The 23,344-nt window shown below is 43.8% G+C and overlaps 2 protein-coding genes across 19 annotated transcripts in view; one reads left to right on the top strand and one right to left on the bottom strand.

The window, feature by feature from the left end:
- Positions 1–9,999, top strand: part of KIAA1217 (KIAA1217 ortholog) — a 372,206-nt gene extending 362,207 nt beyond the window's left edge. For 13 of the 17 annotated variants that reach the window (XM_075492651.1, XM_075492653.1, XM_075492662.1 and 10 more), the window contains 4 exons: positions 1,698–1,817; positions 5,357–7,045; positions 7,497–7,619; positions 8,371–9,998. In XM_075492651.1, the coding sequence (XP_075348766.1) occupies positions 1,698–1,817; positions 5,357–7,045; positions 7,497–7,619; positions 8,371–8,865 (2,427 nt within the window). In that variant the 3' untranslated portion in view covers positions 8,866–9,998. Of the gene's footprint in view, positions 1–1,697; positions 1,818–5,356; positions 7,046–7,496; positions 7,620–8,370 lie in introns of all 17 variants that reach the window. The other 4 variants (XM_075492666.1, XM_075492665.1, XM_075492659.1 and 1 more) reach the window with 3 other exon arrangements.
- A 5,637-nt stretch (positions 10,000–15,636) lies between these two features.
- Positions 15,637–23,344, bottom strand: part of ARHGAP21 (Rho GTPase activating protein 21) — a 125,060-nt gene continuing 117,352 nt past the window's right edge. For both annotated transcript variants that reach the window (XM_075492649.1, XM_075492648.1), the window contains exons 22-24: positions 23,171–23,276; positions 21,357–21,388; positions 15,637–18,192 (exon numbers count right to left, since the gene is read on the bottom strand). In XM_075492649.1, the coding sequence (XP_075348764.1) occupies positions 16,459–18,192; positions 21,357–21,388; positions 23,171–23,276 (1,872 nt within the window). In that variant the 3' untranslated portion in view covers positions 15,637–16,458. The remainder of the gene's footprint in view (positions 18,193–21,356; positions 21,389–23,170; positions 23,277–23,344) is intronic.

The following is a 23,344-nucleotide window of genomic DNA, read 5'->3' as shown; positions in this document are numbered from 1 at the left end:
AGTGATAAATAAACAAGTTACCAAGGGAAATAGTGGATTCTTTATCACTTAAAGTCTGAAGGACACTGAGGATGCCTTTGTAGATGGTATGCCTAACTCAAAAACACATCACCGGTCTCACAAATGGGTATGCTGAGGAAGGTCCATACCCTGTATTATAAGGAGCGAGACTACTTGTTCTAATAGTTCCATGTTGTCTTAGATACTCTGGTCTATAAACACATACAAATAGGACGTAATGGAAAACCAGAAGAAACTCTACACCCTGATTTTTGCACTGGATTTTTTCATTATTGTTACTTTTCTGATTTTGCATAAGCATGCAGTACATGTGAGGAGTACAATATTTAAAGAACAGGCTTGATTCTAATCTGTAATCAGGGCTATTAATTTCATGAGAGTTGCCAGGAATTAAATAATTTCCCTAATGCATGGTATATTAATACAATCTTCTTGCGTGTCACGGTGCGTTTGACTCCTGTGAGCACTCCTCCCTCATTCCCCTGGCTGACAGAGGTGTCCAGCCTGTACCTCTCACTAATGGCAGACCATGCCATTAGAGGCTTGCAGAAATCCAAGTGATGCACACTTGGAGCCAGCAGCACTGCGCAATGGTGGCAGTGATGGTTCTGATCCTCTGGATCTGGGAGCCAGCTGGATAGAGAAACCCAAAGGAAATGGAAAGAGGACAGCAAGACAAAGGGCTGAAAAGTCCAGATCATGCCCTGGGGTATATACAGCTGGAGGCCAGTGGTTCACAAGCCCAGATATTGGGGTGTTTCCAGACCAGGAGGAACCTGAAGTGGACTGTCATCATCTGGAGCATTAGTGAGGGCTATGGCAAAGACACATCTCCAAGTTTTAATAACAATTTGTGTGGAGAGAAGTGGAGTTATGTAGCTCTTGCATGATGTGCCATGAGACAGAGAAATCTGGGAGCTGAGTGGACAGTAAGGGGTGGGGAAGAGGTATTAGATGCCTTTTTCTCTCATTATTGAATGTGTAAGGCCTGCTGCTCCCACCTCTTCCTCACATTTCTGCAGGCAACATATAGATCACTTCCAGATGAGAACATCTGGGGAAGAAAAATCTATATTTCCACTCTGCTTGTCCTATCCAGGGAAACAGCAAACCCCTGCTAATACTCACTGGGAATGGAGGTGAGAAAGCATAAAGGAAGCACAGGACAAGTGTTTGGGCACAGTAAACAGAGTAAAGAGAGCTGAGCTTTGGGATTCATTTATTTTAACACATAAAACCTTAGGTTTAATTAAGTGATGTGTAGTCAAGGCCAAAATATGTCTGATGGGGATTTTGAGGAGATATCAGACACCAGGAAGTAGGTACTGTCGCAAGCCCAAAGTTTGTCATAGGCTTCCTACTTAAGTTTGGATAGTTTGCAGTACATCTCTGTGCCTTCATCTCCCCATCTGTAAAAACAGAAATCAAGCTTGTCTCCCTGCAGGGGACATTGAGGTCAGTGTGATGAGTTAGACTGTAGTCTTGGCAGATTGGAGGGTATGTCCTATTTCTCTTAGTCTGATAGTCTAAAATCTCTATTATCTGATGAGCTTGTAAACAATATTGTTGAGCTGTGAATGTTAAAAACAAATGCTCTCTTTGTAGTTGGTCATCTCCAGACGTTTCTGTATAAAAGCTACTTGGTCTCCTGATAACCTGCAGTATTTATTTCCTAGGCTTTCCAGAAGTGCTCTTTTATGGATGTAAACTCAAACAGTCATGCTGAACAGTCCAGAAATGATACACATGTTAAAGACATAAGGCCTGGGACTTTAATGCATCACAAGGAAAAGAAGGTAACAAGTGGCGTTTGTAAACATGCCACCCGGTCTTGGCATAACCTTCTTTCCTTCAAAACTAATCTTATCTCTTGTGTCCTGTTCTCTCTAACCCCCACCCACCACTGCCCAGTGGTTTCCTTCCTTTTATCTCAGTATGGCTCAGAAACGCTCATGTGGAACATTATATCAATCTACAGTATGTGTCTCATCAGCAATTATACAAGGGTTGCATGAAGTTTTATGATTCTGTGAAATCAAAATTAAAAGAAGATCCATCCGTTTCTGCCAAAGAGATACTCGTACTCCTCAGAACATCCTTCCAGTGCTGTTCTGGCAATGGATGGTGAAGCATCTCTCCTAAGCTTTGTACTTGTCTTGAGGAGAAATAGTGGTTCCTCTCAGTCTCTAGAGCCACTTTAGATAATTTCTGCTTTATTTTGCTTCATTTTTTGGCCCCAGAAATAGTTATTAGATATTCAGAAATCCCCTTCAGTTTATTGGAAGATAGAGTCAAGGTGGATGGGCCAAATTTGCCCTTATTCTGAAAGTTAATGCCCAAGATTCACTGTTCGGTGATGGGACTTAGAAGAGGTGCCACATGTCCGGGGCCATGGCCAAGTTGGGGTGAATTTCACAGCTGTGTCTAGACTGGGGTTGCTATTTGAGTTGATTGGGTCTTAGTGGGCAGCCAATGTGCAGGATGAAGAAAAGGACAAATTGAAGAGGTCTTGAAGAGGTCTGCCTCAAGATGAAGAGGTCTGCCTTTGCAGACCTGTTTTTTAAGTTTAAGAATAATGAATTGAATCCTTGCTGGGTTTAGGGCGTCGTGCAGGCATGACAGCTTGTCAGCCAAATGCCAGTTTGCAATGAAGGGGAGTATGGTGGAGAAGAAAACAGCTCTTCAGCGCAGCATTTGAACTTTGTCATGCATTTTGTGTGTGTATGCAAATTGGAAATAGCAGTAATACCTTCTCTGATGTAGCATCATGAATAGCTCCCCAAGGATTTTATGGGAGACATTGCACTTCAACTTCATTTAACAGAAACTGAGGCAGGGAGAGAGAATGTGACTTTGCCAGGTCTCCAAGGCAAAGAAGAACCCAGCTGCCCTGGCCACAGTGAGCTGCATCTGCATAGGGCACTGCAGCTGTAAGGCACAAGGTGACAGCTAGATGGTGGTGTCTGATATATTATTAGCATCAATATTGGTCCGTCCCCCAGAAGGTACTGCTGCCAGGTCAGGGCATTGCACACAAGGACTTGGCTTGGAGCTGCCCAAACAGCAGTTCTGGTCTAAAGCTGCAGACACCTGGCTGGGTGAGGGTACAAGTGCACAGGTATGAGTAAAAGGGAAAAATTGCTTTGTTGTGGAGTGTATGACAGTGTTACAGAGAAAAAAAAAAGTGTGAACGTATCTCTATTTGTGCTCATTACTACTGGTGTCAGAAAGACACCAGTAGTAAGATTATATTGTTACACGAAAACCTGGGTCACCACTCAAGACACTGCACATCCTGTAGCACAAATGTTTCTTTGAAAGGTGCTGCCAAGTAATTGCCATAAACTGCTATTTATTGGAATAACACAGAGTCCAGGAAATTAAGGTTAATGAGATCTGTTTTTGTCATCTGACATGACAGAGTGTTTATTGGCTTTAAATATGGAGCCTTATGGTCATGATAAACTCACAGAGGAAATGAATTTTATTGTGGTTTTATTTTTTAGTAGAAAGGCAGCAGTTCCTAAAAATGAGATATATTGTACAATGACACCACGAGATGTTGCACTGATGCTTGGAACAAGAAGTGGAACTTGCTAAAAAAGACACAGAGAAATGGGAACTCAGTCACTGAGTCAGCATGTCCACAAGCAACAAGTGCCATTAAATGGCCTGACCTAATTCTGGGAGCTCTGACATGTAATGGGACTGGAAGGCGCCTACCACTTAGCAGGTCTGGGCCTGAGGTGACCACGAGCCCTGGTGTTTTGTTCTGATACCAGCTCTCAGCATGAAGTGCAGGCAGTGTCAGCCTGCCCACTGATGCCTCGCTGGCTGTGGCTGGTTTGCGTGATAGCACCTCCTCATTTAGGAATATGAGGGATGTCAAGGTATCCGTGGAGCAGCCGCACAGCCTTGTTACTACTAATAAGCCTTTGTAGAGATGAACTGTGACTCTGGTCTATCGCTGACTTGCTCCCGTGTTTTGATTGTGTGTAAAGTTTTTCTGTGTAAAATCCTCAGACCATATATAAGAAAATATCACACAAGGTGTAGAAACTACCTTGTGAACCTCCGTATGCATGGGGAGTGCATGCAGTAGCCAACCTGTGGGTTTCTGTACCATCACTCATTCATCTCAGCTGGGAGAGCGACTCTCCTGACTGATCTTCTGCACGTCTTGATGCTCATATAATTATAATCTGTCCTTTTGGTATGTTAGGAGTCAGCTTCTAGTCTCAAGCAATGTCAGCAGTAATGCTTTTGGCTCACTGCCTTCAGGCTCTTGAGGCCAGATTCATTTCCTTCTTGGTGAGCCATCTTTTGACTGTAGATTTCTCTTGCTCGTTCATAAGGCATGGTGTCTCTTCAGGTTATTCCCTCACACTGATGATTGGTGTTTATCCTAAGCTGGCACTAGTACTTAACAAACCAAGCCCCAGAGAAAAGCCTGGTATTATGAAACAGCATCTCCAGGGGACCTCATCTGAAAATAAAGAAAAAAGTCCCCTTAAATTTGCATTGCTGGAATATACTACTTTTGAGCTAGTGGATGACCTCTCTGTGTGCTCTTGGGAGTTGCTTCTATAAATGAATGTAGCTCAGTGTTTCATTCTGCACTTCCATGGGTGCTGCAGGGTGCCACTGGTAATTTTGAAGGAGTACTTTTAAGCTGCAGCAAGGATTTAGAAATGCTCAGACTGTGATCATATTAACTGTGATGGAACAGCACTTCTCAGGTGTCAGCAACACTAGAAAGAGCAAAATGTCGTAATTTGAAAATCAGCTTTTACCGGTACAAAACTTCCTTTCAAGGCTAGCCAGACTCTCGCATTTTGCGCTCCGGTGAGCTAGCAAGCCGTAGCGCCCTGCTGTCAGCCCTTCCACATCAGGCTCCCTTTGATGTGTCCCAGCAGAACTTAATCAGATACCGTGAATCTTTTCAACTTCAATCTTATACAAACTGGGGATTTTTTTTTAACTGGAAAGTAAGCAGGTCAAGGTAGCACTGTGTTGGAAATAAGGTAACTAGTGTGCTTTTGCATATTCTGGAGGCCTTGTTAAGACAGGACCCCTAGGTAACAACCCATGCTGGCCACATGCATGGCACAGAGCAGTAACATCATGTGCTGTTCTGCCAGAATTTGGAATTTTGCCCCGAAGACAGACAGGAATCAGATGACAACTTCAGACATGCCTCTACAGCAGTAAACAGAGTGGTGAGTTCACGAGGTCTGCGCTTCCCCTGAGAATATGATGATTTATTTGGGGAAAAAAAAAAGTCCTGTAAAGGTAACAGCCCTGAATAACTAAGTAATCCGACTTTCCCCCTTAGGTGTATGGGGCTACAACAGGATCTCCCACAGATAGTGACCATCCTAAAGAGAAGAGGGAAGGGAAAACTGAAGAAGAATTGGGTTCTGATTCATCCAGCACAGCTGACAATAAAATTGGCTTTTCAGTGAATGACAGTCCTACATTTAGCAAGGGTTTGTTTGTAGACAGTGGAGACTATTCTAAGAAAAACCTCCAGAATATGAGCACCAACCTGTCTGGTGTCAGTTTGCCAGAGGATGACAAACAAAGAGGCGCTCAAGCTATTTTAGGATCCCATTTTCCAGCTGTTGAAACTGGAAAACAAAAGCCAAACTACGGACTCTCACGAGATGCTCGCCAGGGCCTGACGCAGGGTGAAGCCATGCAGAGCACGGGCAAGCATATCCCCATCAGCAGCATTGCCCCTCTCGTGAGGCACATGCAGGAAGCTGTGGGGCCTCAACCTTCCTTGCAGGAGCAAGAAGCTTCTGCAGTCAGCTACAATCAGGTTGTGCTAAGACCCAAAGGGTCCAGAAGTAACGGTGTGAACAGCATTGAAGAGACAGACGCTCCGGCTAGCTCTTCAAGTGAAGACAACCCACCCACAGAAAACATCGCCTTCATGATTACTAAAACAGCTGTCCAGGTCCTCTCAAGCGGGGAAGTTCACGATATAGTCAGCCGGAAGGGTGGAGATGTGCAAACAGTGAACATCGATGCACGGAAGGATGTGGTGTCAGAGAAGGGTATCCCAGAAAACACAGACAGCGAAGAGCCAGTGGTGTGTCTGGACAAAAAACCTGTCATCATAATTTTTGATGAACCAATGGATATTAGGTCAGCTTATAAGCGGCTTTCTACAATTTTTGAGGAATGTGATGAGGAGTTGGAGAAAATGATGACAGAGGAAAAGATAGACGAGGAAGAGGAGGAGGAAGAAAATGAAGCACATGAAGTCTCTGAGAGCCAGAAGGAAGAGCCACCAGTAGTTAATGACAGCAAAGCAATCGCAGAGTATTCAGCAGCTCATGGTCTCAGCGAGCAGTACATGTTTAATCTTCAGTCTTCCTCTGACCCTGTAGAAACCAGACCTCCTGCAGAGGAGGAAAGCACAAAGACAAATTTTAACAAATACTGTCAGATCTATGGGCTAAATACAGAAGCAAACTTGGACTCTGCGGATCAGTTTGGAAGCAGGCAGGATTCTAAGAAAAAATTTAAGTTCAAATTCCCTAAAAAGCAGCTGGCTGCTCTGACGCAGGCAATACGGACAGGAACCAAGACTGGGAAGAAGACCTTGCAGGTTGTGGTCTATGAAGAGGAGGAGGAAGATGGGACCCTGAAGCAGCACAAGGAAGCAAAGAGATTTGAAATCACCAGGTCTCAGCTCGAGGACAGTGACAAAAGTCCTTCTGGGAAGCAAGAGGGACCCCCCGGAGCTGCAGTGTCCCTGTCTAGGACTGATGAAATTCGACAGAGTACATACCGAACACTAGACAGCCTTGAGCAGACTATAAAGCAGCTGGAAAACACCATCAGTGAAATGAGTCCAAAATCTATCCCTGAAAGCACATACAGCTCTGAGGGAAGCACTGTCCCCTTCTCTGCCCAGGTAGTACCAGAGGCCCCACCCCGAGAGCTTGTAGTGCTGGATGAGAGCCTTGCTGGTGTAGAGCCCCCTCCGTCAATCCCAGCCACTTCACGTAAGGTACCTTAGTCCGAGAAATCAAACCTCCAGCTGCTTTCTAAAATCTGCAATAATCACCATTAAACAAGAGGTTCTTGTGATTTGTTTGCTTCCTTTCAGGTGGCTTGTTTGGGCTCCCCACAAGGTGTCTAACAGCTAATAGACCGTTGGGTTTTTTTTAATCTTTGCTGCTGATTGGTGATGGGCAAATGCAGGGGAGCTGGGTCGAATAATCCGCTGTGTGAAATGACAAGCATCACTGACATGAAATCCAGGCTGATCAGTAGCTGAGCAGTTTTCTCCATTTGATTCTGGAAATTAACACCTCTGGTGTGAAGCTCCTGAACTTTCCCTGCATGTAGTACTGCAGCTTTTTTTTGGCGCATGGTGTGCAGTCTTCTCTTCAGGCACACGGGTACTGATCACGCCTTCTCCTTGTCTCCCCTCCCTGCCCCTCCACTCGTTTCCGCAGGCCTCCAGCACTGCCTCCCAGACAAGCCGGATGCCGGTCCCCATGGCTTCAAAAACTAGGCAAGGAAGCATGGAGAAAGCAGGCAAACAGCACAAGCTGCAGGATCCACGCCAATACAGACAGGTAGTTTTACCCTAAACCCAGTGTTTGGATGGACATTTCATGTTGTTTGTTTATTTAAAAACTCCAGTAACTGACTGAGATTATACCAAATAACGGATGCCTGTCTTTCGAGTGAGGTCTAACTGGATGTCCTGGATCCTGGGGGCATGACAGTATCTACTGATCTTTTCACCATGCTTGTGCATGCATGTCTGCAATAAAACACTTGCTGCTTTTTTTTTTTTCGGTTGGTTTGGTTTTTGTTTGTTGGTTTGTTGTTTGTTTTTGGTTTTGTTTTTTTTTTTAAACTGTGGTATTCACCTGTAGTTTGAAGATGTCAACTACCTGTTTACGTTCCCTTTGGTAAATGGGGCAGTTCCTTAGGAGAGCTGGGAATGCTTCTGTTCAGAGTCTTTACAGGAAGCCTTGGACACTAACCTGTTGGTGTAAAATAGACGGTAGTAGATGCACACTAACTCTCCGCTGGACATGTCTCTTCACACGTTAATAACCCACAAGCATGGCCAATGTAGTGACTGGTCTATAACCCATAGGTCGCGCCTTCTCATGAAAGCTTTGTTGGCTCTTTCTCTCTATGCACTCTTCGTTGGGCACTTTGGGTTTTCTACCAGGTCCAGTCCACAGCTGCACGACTTAGCTCAGGCCTTGAACTGTTAATTCATCTTCTCCGTAGGGCTATTTTCCCAGGTCCTGTTGGTTTATCATGTTACTGGCTTTCTGACAAACTGTCTCCTGCCATCTTTATTTGCAGGCTAATGGAAGTGCTAAGAAAGCTGGTGGGGACTATAAGGCTACTTCCCCTACCCTACCTGCTTCTAAGATCCCAGCCTTTTCTCCCACTTCTGGGAAAAGCAGCTCAGCACCTGCTTCTAGCGGTGACAGCTCTAACCCTCTTAATCCACCCACTAAAACCTCCATTCCTTCCTCTAACCTTCTCAGTCCTCAGACAGGTCGCATAACTTACTCTACCTCCCTCATCCCCTCTGTCTCTAACGGCTCCTCCAAGTTTCAGAGCCCCGCTTACCCAGGGAAAGGTCACCATCTCTCGTTCTCACTGCAGACTCAAAACGGCCGGCCACCCCCTCCTTCCTCCTCTACCTCCCCCCCTTCCTCTACCTCTCCCACTTCACTGAACCAAGGTATGAAGAGCATCAGGACAATCCACACACCTAGCTTCACCAGCTACAAGGCACAGAACGGAAATGCCGGCAAGTCCACCCCATCCACGGCCAAGGAGCCATCCTAAAGGCTAAGCACAGCACGCGTGCAAGTTCACCAAGGCTTTTTGTTAATTTTCAAAGAATCCGCAGCCAATATTTTAACCAGGGAATGTAACCATTTTGCTGTATTGCTGGAGGCTTAATACTAATCATGTGCTAAATACTGAATTACTACACTAGATTAGAGTGAAGCTTTTTTGTAAAACTGTTGCTGTTGTAATGATAAAAGAGCATTTTCTTCCTTTAGGCAGCACCTGTTACAAAAAAGTGTGAAGGTGTGTGAGTGAACTTGAGTGCGTGTGCACAGCGGTGTACTGAACATGGGAAAATGTATGGTTAAAAATTTAGTAAGTTGTTTTGTATAAAGCTATTTTTCATTATGGGGACTAGAAGTGAACAGAGATATACTAAAGTGTGATTATACACAACTGTAAAACTGAAACTAAAATATTTTTCTTTTATTTTGGTGTTATTTAGCTTTGTTACAGATTTCTATTTTTGTCAACGAATGTCATGGTTCCTTTCAAGCTCTTTTTGCCAAAACATTTTGATACTATTGTAATGTACATTTGAAAATAGTATGCTGGACAGTAAACCTCTACACAAGAAACAGAACAAGACTGGTCTTAGTGTGTATGAGGCAACTCAACCTATTGCACTGCCATTCAGATTATATTTAAGAATTTGCCAAGCCAAGAAAAAAAAAAAATTTGTTCTACACATATAGGTAGTTGCTGATTACTTTTTTTTTCTTAGCTAAATCCACCCTTTTCCTTCAGTTTTATTTTACTGAGACCTGGTAACCCATTAATGTATTGCATTGTGGATTTTAAAATGTACACTTCTGTACTGTTCTGTATACTGACAAACTTTTGTACATATCTATAAATATATATAAATAAATAAATACTGTATGTGGCTGGGCACATAGAGTAGTTTTACCACACCAAAGTTAATTTTTATGCATGCTTAAAAATATATATGGGGAAGGGTTGAAAAAGATGGATATCAGTCAAATAGGAAAAAAAGCAAGAAGCTTGCATAGCTCATGGTTTTGTAAATAAATTTATTTGTATAACACCGTAATGTAATATACAGAACTATGATAAGCAAAGATCTTTACAAAAATAAAGGGCTGCATGCTTATATATCTGTATTTTGTCACTAATAACTTTTATAATGGTCTCAATTAGCTGTTAAGCTGTTTGCCCGAGAGCATTAAACCATCAGGAGAAAAATTGACTTTATTTTCCCCAAATTAAAGCCACATGTAAGTAGTAATTTCAAAATGGGGTCTTTCACATTTACCTGGACAAAAGCTACTTGCTGGAACTCCAGGTCAGAAAACTAGCAAGAAAAAAGCACCCAACCTTTGACCGATTGAACAAGGTATCATCTTTTCCTCCTTTTTTTATTCCTCCATGTGAAACATGAAGTTTCTGAGAAGTGTCATTTTGAGGCTGAGCCCTCAGATGGTGCAGCCCTTGCAGTGGGAGTAATGAATACGTAAATGTTAACTCATACCCCACAAGCACGACACACAGTCTAGTTCCGGCAGCGCTCATGCTGAGTGCCATCCCCTCCACTGGCACGGCAGTGAAGGCCCCAGGCGCCTGCAGAACACAGGAGCTTCAGCGCCAGGCTGAGCCCGAGCCCAGGACAGGCTGGCTGACTCCAAAGCCAAGGCGAAGCGTAAGGCGCAATTCAGCGTGCTCGCACTGAACCGCCGGAGCGAAGCCAGTTCCCTTCCAGCTGGCACAGACGAGCAGTGGCTCCGAGCCTGTTCTGTGAGCAGCCGATTCAGGTGGGAAGAACCTCTCAAAAAACTTCTGTCACACTGCACACCCTGGACCACGCGCTTTGCAAGGGTGCCTTCCACCTTGTCAGGCGTTGAGTACATCACTCCCTTGCTTTGAAGGGAACAAGCCTGATTTAACGCCTCATCTTGTTACCAGATAGGGCTAGTGCATGTCCCCACACAACAGACAGCAAATACAGAGAGCACCAGGAGGCTGGGTACTGTGCTTTTGCTTTATGGTACACAGGAAAAATACATGTTCAAGCTAAATGATGGACATCGTTCTTTAGTTGTTGGTCTCATATCCCCAGGTATGAGGATATTTTTCAGTATTTATTTACTGAAAAATAGTAACTTGCTAATGACTGACCCCTCACAAGAGCAGTCCCCCACACACCATCGTACAGTCCCGCAGCACTGCAGCACACACCCATGGGCAGCGGCTCTGGCACTGCTCCAGCTGCTGCTTCTCACAGCCTCTGCGGGCAAGGGGCTACAGCAGCGCGCTCTCCGTATCTGTCTGAATTTAGACGCTGACAGTAGTTGTATAAGTAACCAGGGGCCCCTGCACAGTCACTGGGCAGGCAGTGAGCAGTAAGGCAGTGCTGTACTTGATAGGTAATGAGTGCTTGTGGTGGTGAATGTGGAAGTTGCCATCAGGGAGTGAACAGAACACCCACTCGTGGCCTCAGCTACACTGCAACATGCACGTCTTCCAGCACCCACCATGTTTTGTGCACCTCCGTGCGTCACCCTCAGTGCTGGGGTGCAGCACCCGCCAGGAAACCAACCACGGTCTCGGGCAGCACATCACCCACTGCACAGGCACCGCTGCCGGGACCATCGGGAGTCAGGCAGCGTTTATTCCCTCCCCCTCCTACTTGTACAGCAATGAAGCTGTCAGGCTTTCATGAACGCAGGCAGGGAAGGGCTGCACGCAGGCTGTAGCTCAGCACCAGGAAAGCTTTTGAACGCTGGGCAGAGAGAAAAATCAGCAAGCCTGTAAATAAATCACTTGAGCACAGAAGGAAGCGGCACAGGCTAGTGATTAAAAAGCCAAGTTTCTCACTGCAAACCAATTATGAAGAGGCAGTTTTGGTGGAGGTGACTGCAGCCAGCTAGGGACGAGAGCCACTGGGCAGCTACCACTGCAACAGGGGGCTCGGTGCTAACGGAGCAGCCCTCGGCCAGCGCCAGGCTGCATTCCCCACAGCTAGCTGGTGTTCAAAAAGGGAACGTGCAAAGCAGCAGCCCATCCTCCTTGCTGTTGCCAGGGCACTCTGGCACACACAGTTCCAGATCAAGCTCTCACCAGCTCTTGGGCAGTATAAAGATGACAGAGGCTCTTCAGAAAAAAAACCCACCCAGCAGGATACTGCATCTCCAGGGTACCAGAGCTGCTAGCAGGTGCATTTGCAGCACAAGTCTTCTGTGAGCAGCCACTGAGTTTCTTTAGTTTGCAGCGATGCCGTGGCTTCAGATGCAATGGGACCTCACTGCTCCAAAAAATCGGAACTGAAGCTGCTCACCAGTCCCTTTCGGGGTGGAAGGAGTTGGAAGGTGAGCAGGACCTTCCTGCTGCCTCTTTAGTCTGAGCCAGCCCAGGACTGCACAGCAGAGTAAGCACCATCCCTGTGTGCCAGCTGACTGCACCTATGGGGACTGCAGCAAAAACAAAGCAACACAGCACCCAGCCCCTGCAACAGGCAGCCCATGGTGGTGGGAAGGCAGAGCAGAAGAGGATGCACAGGGCAGGGAAGAGGAGGGATGTGCAGGACATTTCTGCTTAGAAATGTACAGGGCCAAAAGCCCTCTAAACTCGGCTAAGAGGCAGCTCTTCCTGCATGCTTAAAAACTCACAGCTTCGGTAACAGACAATTAAGGCAGATTTTTATGGTCTCATGACTGTGAGCCACAAGTACATGCTCCACTTTCACAACGGCAGGTCTGCTTTATGTCATTTGCCCTCCCAGCCATGCATCAAACTACACCCTTCTTTCCGCAAGCTGACACAATTAATTGCTTGATTACTATCTAAATGGGGATGGTGTAATGACCTGGCTTTAGAAACAAGAACACAGCTTTTTATAGCAGATAGGGCCACACTTCACACTCCTTCCTCCTGCCTGCACAAAGCGGAGAGAGGTTCTCCTAGGATTGCTGCAGACAGGAAGAGACCCTTATGTGCAGCTCAAGGGATTTCCCTTCAGCTCTGCAGCAGCGTGAAAGACATTAAGAAACCGTCTGGACTGTGGCCATGTCTTAGTTCCACACTATCAGTGCTGTGAGCAATACTAACAGGGACCGTAACAAGCCCTTCAGAGAGGCTTAAAAAGCTGCAAGATGCTGCATGACTGCTACCGAATCCCAGAAAAAGGATTTCAAACTAAACCACTGATCCCCGCTGAAACAGCAACTGCTGTTTGGAACCATTTTAAAAACCCAAATGCTATTACTACCACCACAGTTCATCCTTTCATTACTTCCCCATCAGATCTCAGCTTAGACCTGTTCCTAATGACTTGCAGCTACACAGCTCTAAGGAGTCCTCAGACCAGAAGTACTTTCCAAGCCAGTTTGAATCCTGATGATGAGTATAAAAACAAAAAACAGGCAGAGACTGAAATACAAGAAATTCTGCTTAAATGTCTTTGGGTTTTTGGTTTTTTTTTTTTTTTTTTTTTTTTAAAAAGCCCCTTTTTATTGTAAATGTGATCAAACACTGTCACAGGTTGCCCAGGGAGGTTGTGGAGTCTCCATCCTTGGAGATATTCAAAACCTGACCAGCCCCAGCCCTGAGCAGCCTGCTCTGGCTGCACCTGCCTGAGCCAGCAGGGCTAGGGGATCCCCAGAGGTCCCTGCCCACCTCGACAGCTCTGCAACCCCGTGGAGCTGCCCACCCCACCGAGTCCAGCTTCCAGAGGGAATACTGGCACCAACAGTATTCACCTCAGGGCAGGTTATTGCACACATTTCCCTTCCTGTGTCAGTCAGACTGTCACTTCCAGAGCAGGAGGGGAAACAAACGACAACAACAACAAAGAAGAAGAAAGCACCACAGGAAAGGGTCTGAAGTAGCTGCTGTGAAGAACAGGGCAGTCTTCAAAGAGCAGAAAAAGCATCAGTGTTTTCCCAGCCTCAGATACACTGCCACATGCTGCTTGCTTTAGGTGGAGCTCAGTGATCACCTCTGCCTGATGCACCTGACAGACTGCTCCCTGCATCTCCCCTTCAAGTCAAGGGCTTCCCCAGAGCTTCCCTCCCTCCCACTCCGCCTGCCAGGTTATCTCCTCCAAGACCTGATTTACATGAAAAGGGAAAGGCAGTGGTGGTCGGAACTGCCTTTTCTTACACCCCCACAGATATCCCTGACTTTTGTCCAAGCTCCTTCTGCAACTGCTCTGCAGCTTCCATGCAGCCAGTGCAGCAGCAAAAGATACCATGGAGGCTGACGAGGCCTTAAATTTGTACCTGTAGCATTGTCAGCCAATACAATTCCCATTTTGTGGGTTCGTTTGTTGTTTTTTAAGTTCCTGATTTTTCAAAAGATCTTGTGCTCTATTCCAGTCAAAACAATAAAAGCTCTACATTCTCAAGCATAAGACTTGACAGCCACACATCTGGACTCAGGAGTTAAAATCATTAGTTATCTATAAACACAACAAAATTAAAGTTAACTTGATCCATCAAAATGGCTGTCAAATCAGCATAAGACGCAGACCCCAGGATCCCTTATGTACCTCCGTAAGTATCCCTTATGTACCTCCGTAAGTATCCCTTATGTACCTCCGTAAGTATGCTGCTTCATCGAGAAGACCCCTGCAATTTACTGTGGATGCTCGACACACGCTCTAACAAGCTTGTGACAATAATGATGGGACAAAATATGCCTGCAGTAAGAGACGATGGGTATTTGCTGATGAATAGCATTACAGAGGCATCACACCACCATATTCTGAAATCTCTTGTTCAAATACACTTTACTATTAGGACTGAAACAACAATCACCATCAATTACTCTGTTTCACAAAACATACCTATTCTTCCTCGCACTGCACACAGAAATGCTGCTAAAGCACCGGCTTCCTGTTTGCTCTGGGGGGGAAAAAGACATTTTACTTTGCAAGGAGACCACAAGAACATGATTCATTTGTATGTGAATCGGTACTAGATAAACACAATTATGCGGCAAGAACTTCCACAGATCGTCAACTGTCTTATCCAATGCTTTTCTTGACAGCCAATTTTTATGATGATTTCTCACAAGGATCAAAACCACAGCAGATCAAAGCATGGGAGTGTTCCAGTCACTTTGGAAAGAAACATCTGCTTGCAACCACGTCAGCCTACACATCCTAGTTACTATAATTCCTTCTCTTCTCAGTAAGAGGACACATGCCCAAGAGTAAATTTTTCTATGCTCACAATGTTAATTGCTTATTTATCATCGATACAGGTTTAATCCTCTGCCAAGCAAGTGACAGTGTAAGACCTGGGAATCCCCAAAGTGATGAACAGCTGCTTTGTTTTCAAGTAGGTATGCAAGAAAATAGAAGAAAAAAATATAGCTAGTAGAGAGTTCACACAGAAGGGTTTTAAGTGTACAAACTCAACTTCACAGTTAAAACCAAACAAAGTCCAAGACACATACTACAGTAATGTTTTGTCTGGCAGATACTGGTATTCACTCTTTATGACTTGGGGACGATTATGGACATGTTTTGTTCAGTGCTACAAACCCAGCATATTGAACATAAACCAACTTGCTACATACCTCAGAATCAGATTATATATCAAGATGAAAATATTTAACCAACTGAACCCCTCTCTCATATGCTAACCTCTATGGTCTTGTCCCACAAACAAAACTTTGAAGAGAAGTGCCCTTCGTCCAGGAGCAACTGCAAGTTTTGTGATCCCGAGGGCAGCTGCCAATTGCAACTTGTAAACATGAAGTTTTAGAACTGTTCATTAGAATGAATTCGCATCACGCAAAGAGTCACCAAAACAGTTTTATTTCCAGTGTTTAAGTGGGTATGCACACAGGCATGATACAGGTTTGGATTCATTAGGTCTTCATGCAGAATTATATTCTCAATAAAAGAAACCAGTTCCATCCAGTATCCACTATCTACACGCCTATGTTACAACATTTATATCAAATCTGGTATCTGAAGAAAAGATACACATGTAATATGTACATTTAAGTTACTTATTTTACAGAAAGATTAAAAATTCAAGTCACATAAAACTCAAAATCTGTATTAAAATTGGAAATATAAAACTCCAATATTTACTGGAATGCCTAAGGAATGGAAGCTCTGTAGCCACCTGTGTTAACATTTGTAAAATGTAATGAAACTCGTTAACAGTAAAATGCATTCATTTGTTTGTAATAAGTTTCTCTAATTTAACAATATGGCACCCTAACAAACCAAATGAATTTATGATGAGGCACTTGTTAGTGACTAAACCAAAAGAACAATTTTTCTGCATACTAATGCCAGGCCAACTCTCAGTCAGAAAACCATGTATACACTACACAGCATGTTGCATCAGATGCTTTGTTCAACATTTGTATGCAGCCATCAAATATACTTTTTCTTAAAATATATATATATATACTTTAGTGTTCTTCTGGCTGTGGATAATGCCCTGTGAAGACGTTCCACAGAGCATATTGATGAAACCAGCCCAAATGAAGGCTGCATAACAACAACAGTACAGGAAAATATATATATGTATGTACACACACACACACACAGAGTTACTGGGAAGTGTAACAGTTAATGAATTGCTGTAGTGGATGTATCTCCCCATTTCAAAGATACTGGTAGAATCGAGATCTAACCACTTGGGTCCCAGACAGTTTATGAGGATGGGCATCAACTGCTGGGCTAAAGTTGGTTTTGTTCATATTCTGATAATTTTCACCATTTACCTGGTCTGGTGGCTGAAATGGTCGCGAAGGTGGTGTTCTATTAATTAAAGTCAAGCTGCTGGAAGAGCTGCCTTCATCTGCCTGCATCTCTGCAGATAAAGGCAGATCTACCTTTGATACATCTGCTAAGCTAGTGTTCTCAAGTCTGGGCTTTCCAGTTTCACCCGTATTAAGGTCAGTTGTGCTAGTGCGTAAACGTTCTCGTGCAAGCCAGTCTGAGATTGAGAGGTCCTGCGCTGGACATTTTGGCTTCAACCGATTCACAGCTGAAAGCTCAGATTCTCTCTCCCTACTTTGACTTGGCTCTTGAGCTTTCCAAGCATTCAGGACACTTATTTCAGCAAAATCCCTCTGTCCTCCAAGCGTATGCCTTCGCCTGATATTTTTTCTCTTTGCAGTCTCTGAAGAGTTAGTTTTTTGATTCCCAACTCCAAACATGTCATCTGCAGATGATTTGAGTCGCAGCTTTAACCTATCTGTAATTTTAAGTCTCCAGGTAGGTTCTTGTTTGTCAGCCTCACTTCTGGCTGATGTAGCTAAACTGCTTGTCGATCTTCCTTTTTTCATTATGTCAAACATTTTGGTCACACTAGGCAAGTCCTTCTCACTTTTTGCATCCCCTGAACCCTCACTGTCTGTTTTGTGCCGTGCAGACTTTCTCCTAGACAGTGTGTCACATTCAATAAGTTTGTGTGAGCTAAAAAGTCTGCGACTCTCTAACTTTGGTGTTGAACTTCCCTCAGTACAACTTACTTCGCTTTCTTCAGAGTTCCTCCGACTGGTCTTTACCACTTCTGAAACCTTCCCCTTGGACAGCCTTTCAGCAGCAGCACTGGTGGCAAAGACAGGGAAGTCACTTTCACTGTCTGTCTCCATAGGCCGCCCTTCGCTGATCAATTCACTTCTTTCATCATCAGCATCTTCTCCCTTGCTCTCTGTCACCGACTGCACCTCAGGGCTCAACATACTGGCATCTAAACCAGTTAGATATATAGTAGATGAAGTAGTTGAATAATCTGAGGTGATGGAACTGACATCAGCTGCTAAAAACTCATTGTGTTTAATTTCAGGGCTGGCTACTTTTTTGCATGAGTATCTGTGCTGGGAAGCCTGGGAGGAAGTGCTAAGCATAGTGCCAGAGTCAGACACTGTCTCCTCAACCTGGGAAGAAGATTGTGAAATAGGCATTTTTGGGTTATTCTTCTGTGTGGTTTGCAGACAGCTGAGATTCGGTGATTTTGTACATTTGTCATGGTAAGGCAGTGAAGGTTCCTCTGACTGGATACTTTCTTTCTTTAATGTCTTCTTTTCGTCCTTTACAACATTCACATCTTTTTTACTGCTGTTCTCTTTTTCCTTCAGGACAAACATCCTCTGTTTTCTCCCTATGTCTCTCTCTCTTTCATATTCCCCTTTAGCTATGTCCTCTTTTGTTGTGTCACCACGAGATTGTTCTGCAAGCTCCTTCTTGAAAAACACATTATCCAACTCATCCTCTGAGCTGCTTGGCTGTGGTTTCTCTTTTGTTTTTTTCCGCTTGCGACTAGCTGCTGCAAAAATGGAGGACACAAGCAGTTCCTTGCTATACTGATCCTTTCCAGAACCCCAAGAACCCTATTAAAAAAAAAAAAAAAAAGGGGAGAAGGCATGATTAGAAATCACAAAGAGACATTTGTTAGCCTGAGACTTCTTAAAAACATATCCCAAGCTTCAGAGCAGAAAGCCTATCTTTATTCAGGAAATGTTTCCACGCTCTTTCTGTAGTCTACATGACATTGCCCAAGAAGTCAATTTTCATCCTGAGAATTCCACTTTTCATCTGAATCCCTTCAACTTGACAAAGACTAGTTTGTATATACAGCTATTTCAGTTTTGATCGACTAATAAAGCAGGGTCCACTACAGCAAGACAACCTACTCAAGATTGGTTTGCAACAGAAACTCTTTCACAGATGAGGTCCCAAGAGTGTGGTTTCAGTCTGTCCTTTCAAGGTGTCTTACCTATGTGGAAAGGCTAATTTCTCAAACTATTTTTCAGTTGATCTTTCAACCTTTCAGGCTGTCTGAGTTTTTAAACCAATACAATGAAAGCTATACAAAACCCTAATTTAGGTGCAAGTATAGGAAATTAACAGAAATAAACTTTTCTGCTTTTTGAGGAATCTGCCTTTAGAACTGCACAGAAGCAAAAATAGGACAATTATTCCATTTTATAAAATTAAAAAATATTTTTCAACTACACTGACAACATTACCACCTAGCCACCTCAAAGCTATGTACCTTTCCTGCTTACTGCCACCTTTAAAAGAAGCAGGCGGTTTGGGACAGGTACCACCCTGTCTTTGAATGCTGATGGTTTGCACACTGTAGACTTCAAGAAAAGAGCAAAGTAATGGTATCTACTGAAAAGGGCAGTTGCTCACATCAGAGACCTTTAATATAGTGGGACTGACATTTGACATCTGTCTAGGGCTCAACAACAAGAACTGTGGTGTCAGCTACCTGATTTTAAGTCTATGTTCATTTAAGTCTATGTTCAGATGTCTAGCCTGACTCTCTGACCTGAGGGAAGCAGACCGGCAGTGATGGGCTATGCTCAAAAAGTCTTTGAAATCCCAATCGTTTGTTACTATGCAGCACTTCAGAGAGGGAGATCATAGCTCTCCAGGGGAAGAGCTATCGTCATGGTAACAGTTTTAACAAAAAAGCTGGGACATCATTACTGAAAGGACCATCTAGTGATTCCAGATACCTAGATAAGAGAATAAGCTTAAGGACAAAGGGAAAGCTAATGCACACTAGTCATCATCAAACTACTCAGCTGTCGTCCAACAAGATAACTTCTCTGCTCCATAAGCACAGAATCACAGCCCCCAGTGAACTGTTGCAGCATGCCTACTACTGTAGCATAAATGCATTGACCGTAAAAAGCAAAGCACTGAACAGATACAGTGCATTTAATATTTTTGCTCAAACAACTTTTTCTTGGTGCAAATTTAATTCCTATTCACTATCTCCTCAGAAATTAAAGAGGTGCTGGCAATGGTGAAACTGCCACTATATGACTTCACAAGCCAAAGTCAACAGCCATACAACACCACAGTGGCTATATTGACCATGACAGCCTCAGCGAAGGTGCACAAATTAGTTTATGTGAACAGGGAAGAGTTGGGAGAAACTTCTACTCAACCAACAGTAACAAAAATATTCATGGTTATCCAGAACCTCCTGCTGCATGACATGAGAGTGTCCCATGTTCTTGATGCAGAGCTCAGAGATCAGGACAGAGTAGGCAGAAGGCACACATTAAGTCTTGCTGAGAGCCCCCAGGGAAACAAGCATCTGAGAAGCCTGCACAATGGCTACCTACAGTGACTGCCTGGCCTCCTGCACAATGACTGTGACAGGCAGTGCAGACAAAGAACCTTCTGGACAGCAGGTGACAGCTCTTTATTGCTGCGCCGGCAGACAAACTCCAATCCAAAGCTGACTGGCAACAGACCACTGGGTGTTGGGGCCTACTGTTTTCCAAGTGACCACAGCAATTCTTCTCACTACTCAAATGGCACTTTTGCATTAGCTACTGTCCCCCATAAAGGATGGGTGAGCTGGGTGCATTTTTTTCCCGCAGGTTGGGAACAGGTACATGTCCTTCTCACCAAGAAGGACATCCAGCAATGCAGCCAGCTGGCGCTCCACTTGGAACATGTCTTGCTGCAAGCAGGGCTGGCTGAGCAGTAAGCAGGCTCCCGGCCCAGGCAATCCACATACACCACGCACTGTTGCTCACAGGCCCATGACCGTGGCCTGCCTGATGCTGCTGCTCTGTGCCGCTCGCAGGTGGTGGTCAGAGAGAGGCAACCTGCAAACAGCACGCTGTCCTGGCACAGGCAATGTGACATGGTGCCCTGGAAGTTGGGCTTTTTTGAGGCAGTGGCTGAGCCACCAAGCATCCTCACAAAGCAGCTGGGCTGGCATCTCAACAATGAACCAGGAGGATGCATTAAGTCCTGTTCTCAGCTCAAAGAGGGGCATCAGTGATACACCTAGAATGCACACCAGCATAAAGCTGTATCATGTGCTCACAGCTGACTGAGGTCAGCTGCACGCTGCCATATTACCCAGTGCTACAGACATCCAGTGTTAGCAACTATTGAACAACAGCTTAAGAGACTGAAAGATTTGTCCATGGGTCAGATGAGAACTCGAGCATTAAATTGAGGATGGAACCAATACCTGTGTTCCAGTCTTATTTCCCCCATCTGCTAGGCTGTCCTCCCAAGCACAGCAATACTTCCTAGGGAGATTTTGCACAGCAACCTTTAACCACAACCTTTGGCTTCCTGTAAGAGGAGGACGTACTACCTTGAGGAAGAAAAGGCTAAATTCTACGTATGCTTTTCTCAGCGAACCAGGGAAACACAAATACTGCATGGGACTAAGTAGTATGCCAACAGTAACAGGGAACATACCACATACATTCACCTCTACTAAATGAGATGCAAAAAGGAGGTAAGCGCTCACAATTACAAGAGTTTGGAACAAAGCTGTTTATGTGTGCAGCTGACTGCTTTGGCAGATGCAGCCAACTGCAAACAAGTGATACTTTTCCATTGTAACACTTTAAAATTATTTGATGAGAAAACAGTATTACCACTTAATTAAAAAAATTCTACATAAGATCTACAGTACGTCTGCATATAAGCGTTTTAATAACGCAAGCAAGTATCTAACAGATTTCAGAAGCTTAGAACTACATCATTTCACAAAATTATTTACCTTAGATTTTGCTGAGTCACTAGTAGCTGAATCTGTGGAAAAATAAAAAAAAACAACAGTTCTGCTCAGTTCTGTGCATTTTTTTCATTGTTGCTACAGACAATGCTGGACTTATGGAAAAAGACAAGCACAGAACAAAATGTGAAGCAAATAAAAACCAGAACAGAGTGAATAGTCAGAGCTCACAAAGATGCAAGCTGCACCACAGAAAGCCACCGCCATGAAAGGATGCTGTGAATTGTAGGCAGAACCAGCTCAATGATAGGAATGGCAAAGGAGCCCTGTTCTTCTAAATAAAAAACAGAAATACTAATGTTTATTCAATGTTTTAAGTATACAGCCCCTGCAAAACCGCAGCTGAGACACCTTTTCAGGATCGTACTGTGTACTCTCCTGAGATTCAGGATACACAAAGCAAAATTGAATGTCTTAGTACTACTGGTTGCCCTAGGTACAAATCATGGTTCATGTAGTCATATTCTTTTTGTGAGGTTTTAAAGGAATTAAGTCATATTTTGTGTGTAAAACCCCAATTATACTTCTCTCTCCACCTCTGACTACGTATAGGTAAAATTTTATTTTTAAATTGGCTAGATTTCAGCAGCTACCAGTTTTGTACTTTTCTATAACAAGCGCTATTATGAAATGAAAAATGGACACCATAGTTTTACTGTCTCGCAAAACCCAAGATTATACAATTATAAAGGGGGTAGGAAGGGGCTAGCACAATGGCTAAAAAATATGAACTTGGATGTGTTCCAGCTTTAGGGACTTTCTCCCTAGGAAGAAAGAGCTGAGCCCCCTGCCACACCCCTTTTTGACACATGGCTAATGCTTTATGACTAGAAAGACTGGTAGACCATACCATGCTATTTCTCCTCAGGGTCTGCTTCAGAGATAACAAGAAACAGCAGAAAAACTTTTAAAAAGTAGCATTGATCTGTTTAAAATACTCTTAAAAGAAAATTTACAGCACAGATCAACTTTTTTTTTTTCCATTTACAAGAAACAGGGGTTTCTGCAGACAAGGCAGCTACAGTGTGGGCAACAGTCCTCCTTCTTCCTACAGTTCCAGCTGTCCATCAGTGACATCACAGAATCCACTAGTGACATCACCGTGTGATAGACTCCTCCCACTTCGCCTGTTACAACATCAGTATAAAGTGACTGTTTCAGTAAGTGCTGAACAACCCTTTGAAAACTGAAACAAAAGCTAAAGATGAAGGGATAACATTTGTGGGATACAACATGCTGGGTTAGTGCAATAGTATAGTGAAGGGAGGGGGGGGAAAAGTCACCAAAAAAGAGCCTGCAATGCTCGTCCTTAGCCACAAAAGAGGATGGCATTTATAAACAGAAGGAAATCAGCTTTAGTATAGGCATACTGCAACATACTTATTAAAGTGTCCATCACTTGACAAGAAAACATAACTCAATTTTTTACATTCCTAACGTTGGGAAGGAGCAATATAACAACACCACTGAAGATCAATCTTTCTGCCATCACAACAAACCACTTTACAGCAGCATATCTGCTTCACCTCACGATGATGATTGCATGGGTTACTGTGAATAAATAAAATAGTATGTGCAAGCCTCATCTTTTAATGATTATATTTCTGTTAGACAACAAAGTTTTCCAAATTATATCATGCATTATTATCAACAATTCAAGTCTTTAAGAAGTGTTAATGATCTTTTGGAAAGGAGAAAAACAGTTTATTAGTAAAAGAAAAGAGGAAGAGAGAGTTACAGTGAGTTAAAAGAGTAGGCTATTCTAGCCTATGGACTAACGCTGTCCGGGCAAGAGTTACCTGATACGTCTCCAGGAGATACTCCCGTTCGTCCAATGTTGGTGAGTAAATGATCTATGTTTGGCACTGGCTGAGATTCTACAGTGTTTTCCTCCTGAACTGTTGTCTACAGTTAATAAACAAAGATCTCTTCATCATCGTTTCACAAATAGTTCATTACGATTCAACAGCATT

Source organism: Mycteria americana, chromosome 2, assembly GCF_035582795.1.
Source record: "Mycteria americana isolate JAX WOST 10 ecotype Jacksonville Zoo and Gardens chromosome 2, USCA_MyAme_1.0, whole genome shotgun sequence".
NCBI classification, from domain to species: Eukaryota; Metazoa; Chordata; class Aves; order Ciconiiformes; family Ciconiidae; genus Mycteria; species Mycteria americana.
The sequence above is the reverse complement of the archived record's forward strand: the minus strand, read 5'-3'. Positions and strand labels throughout refer to the sequence as shown.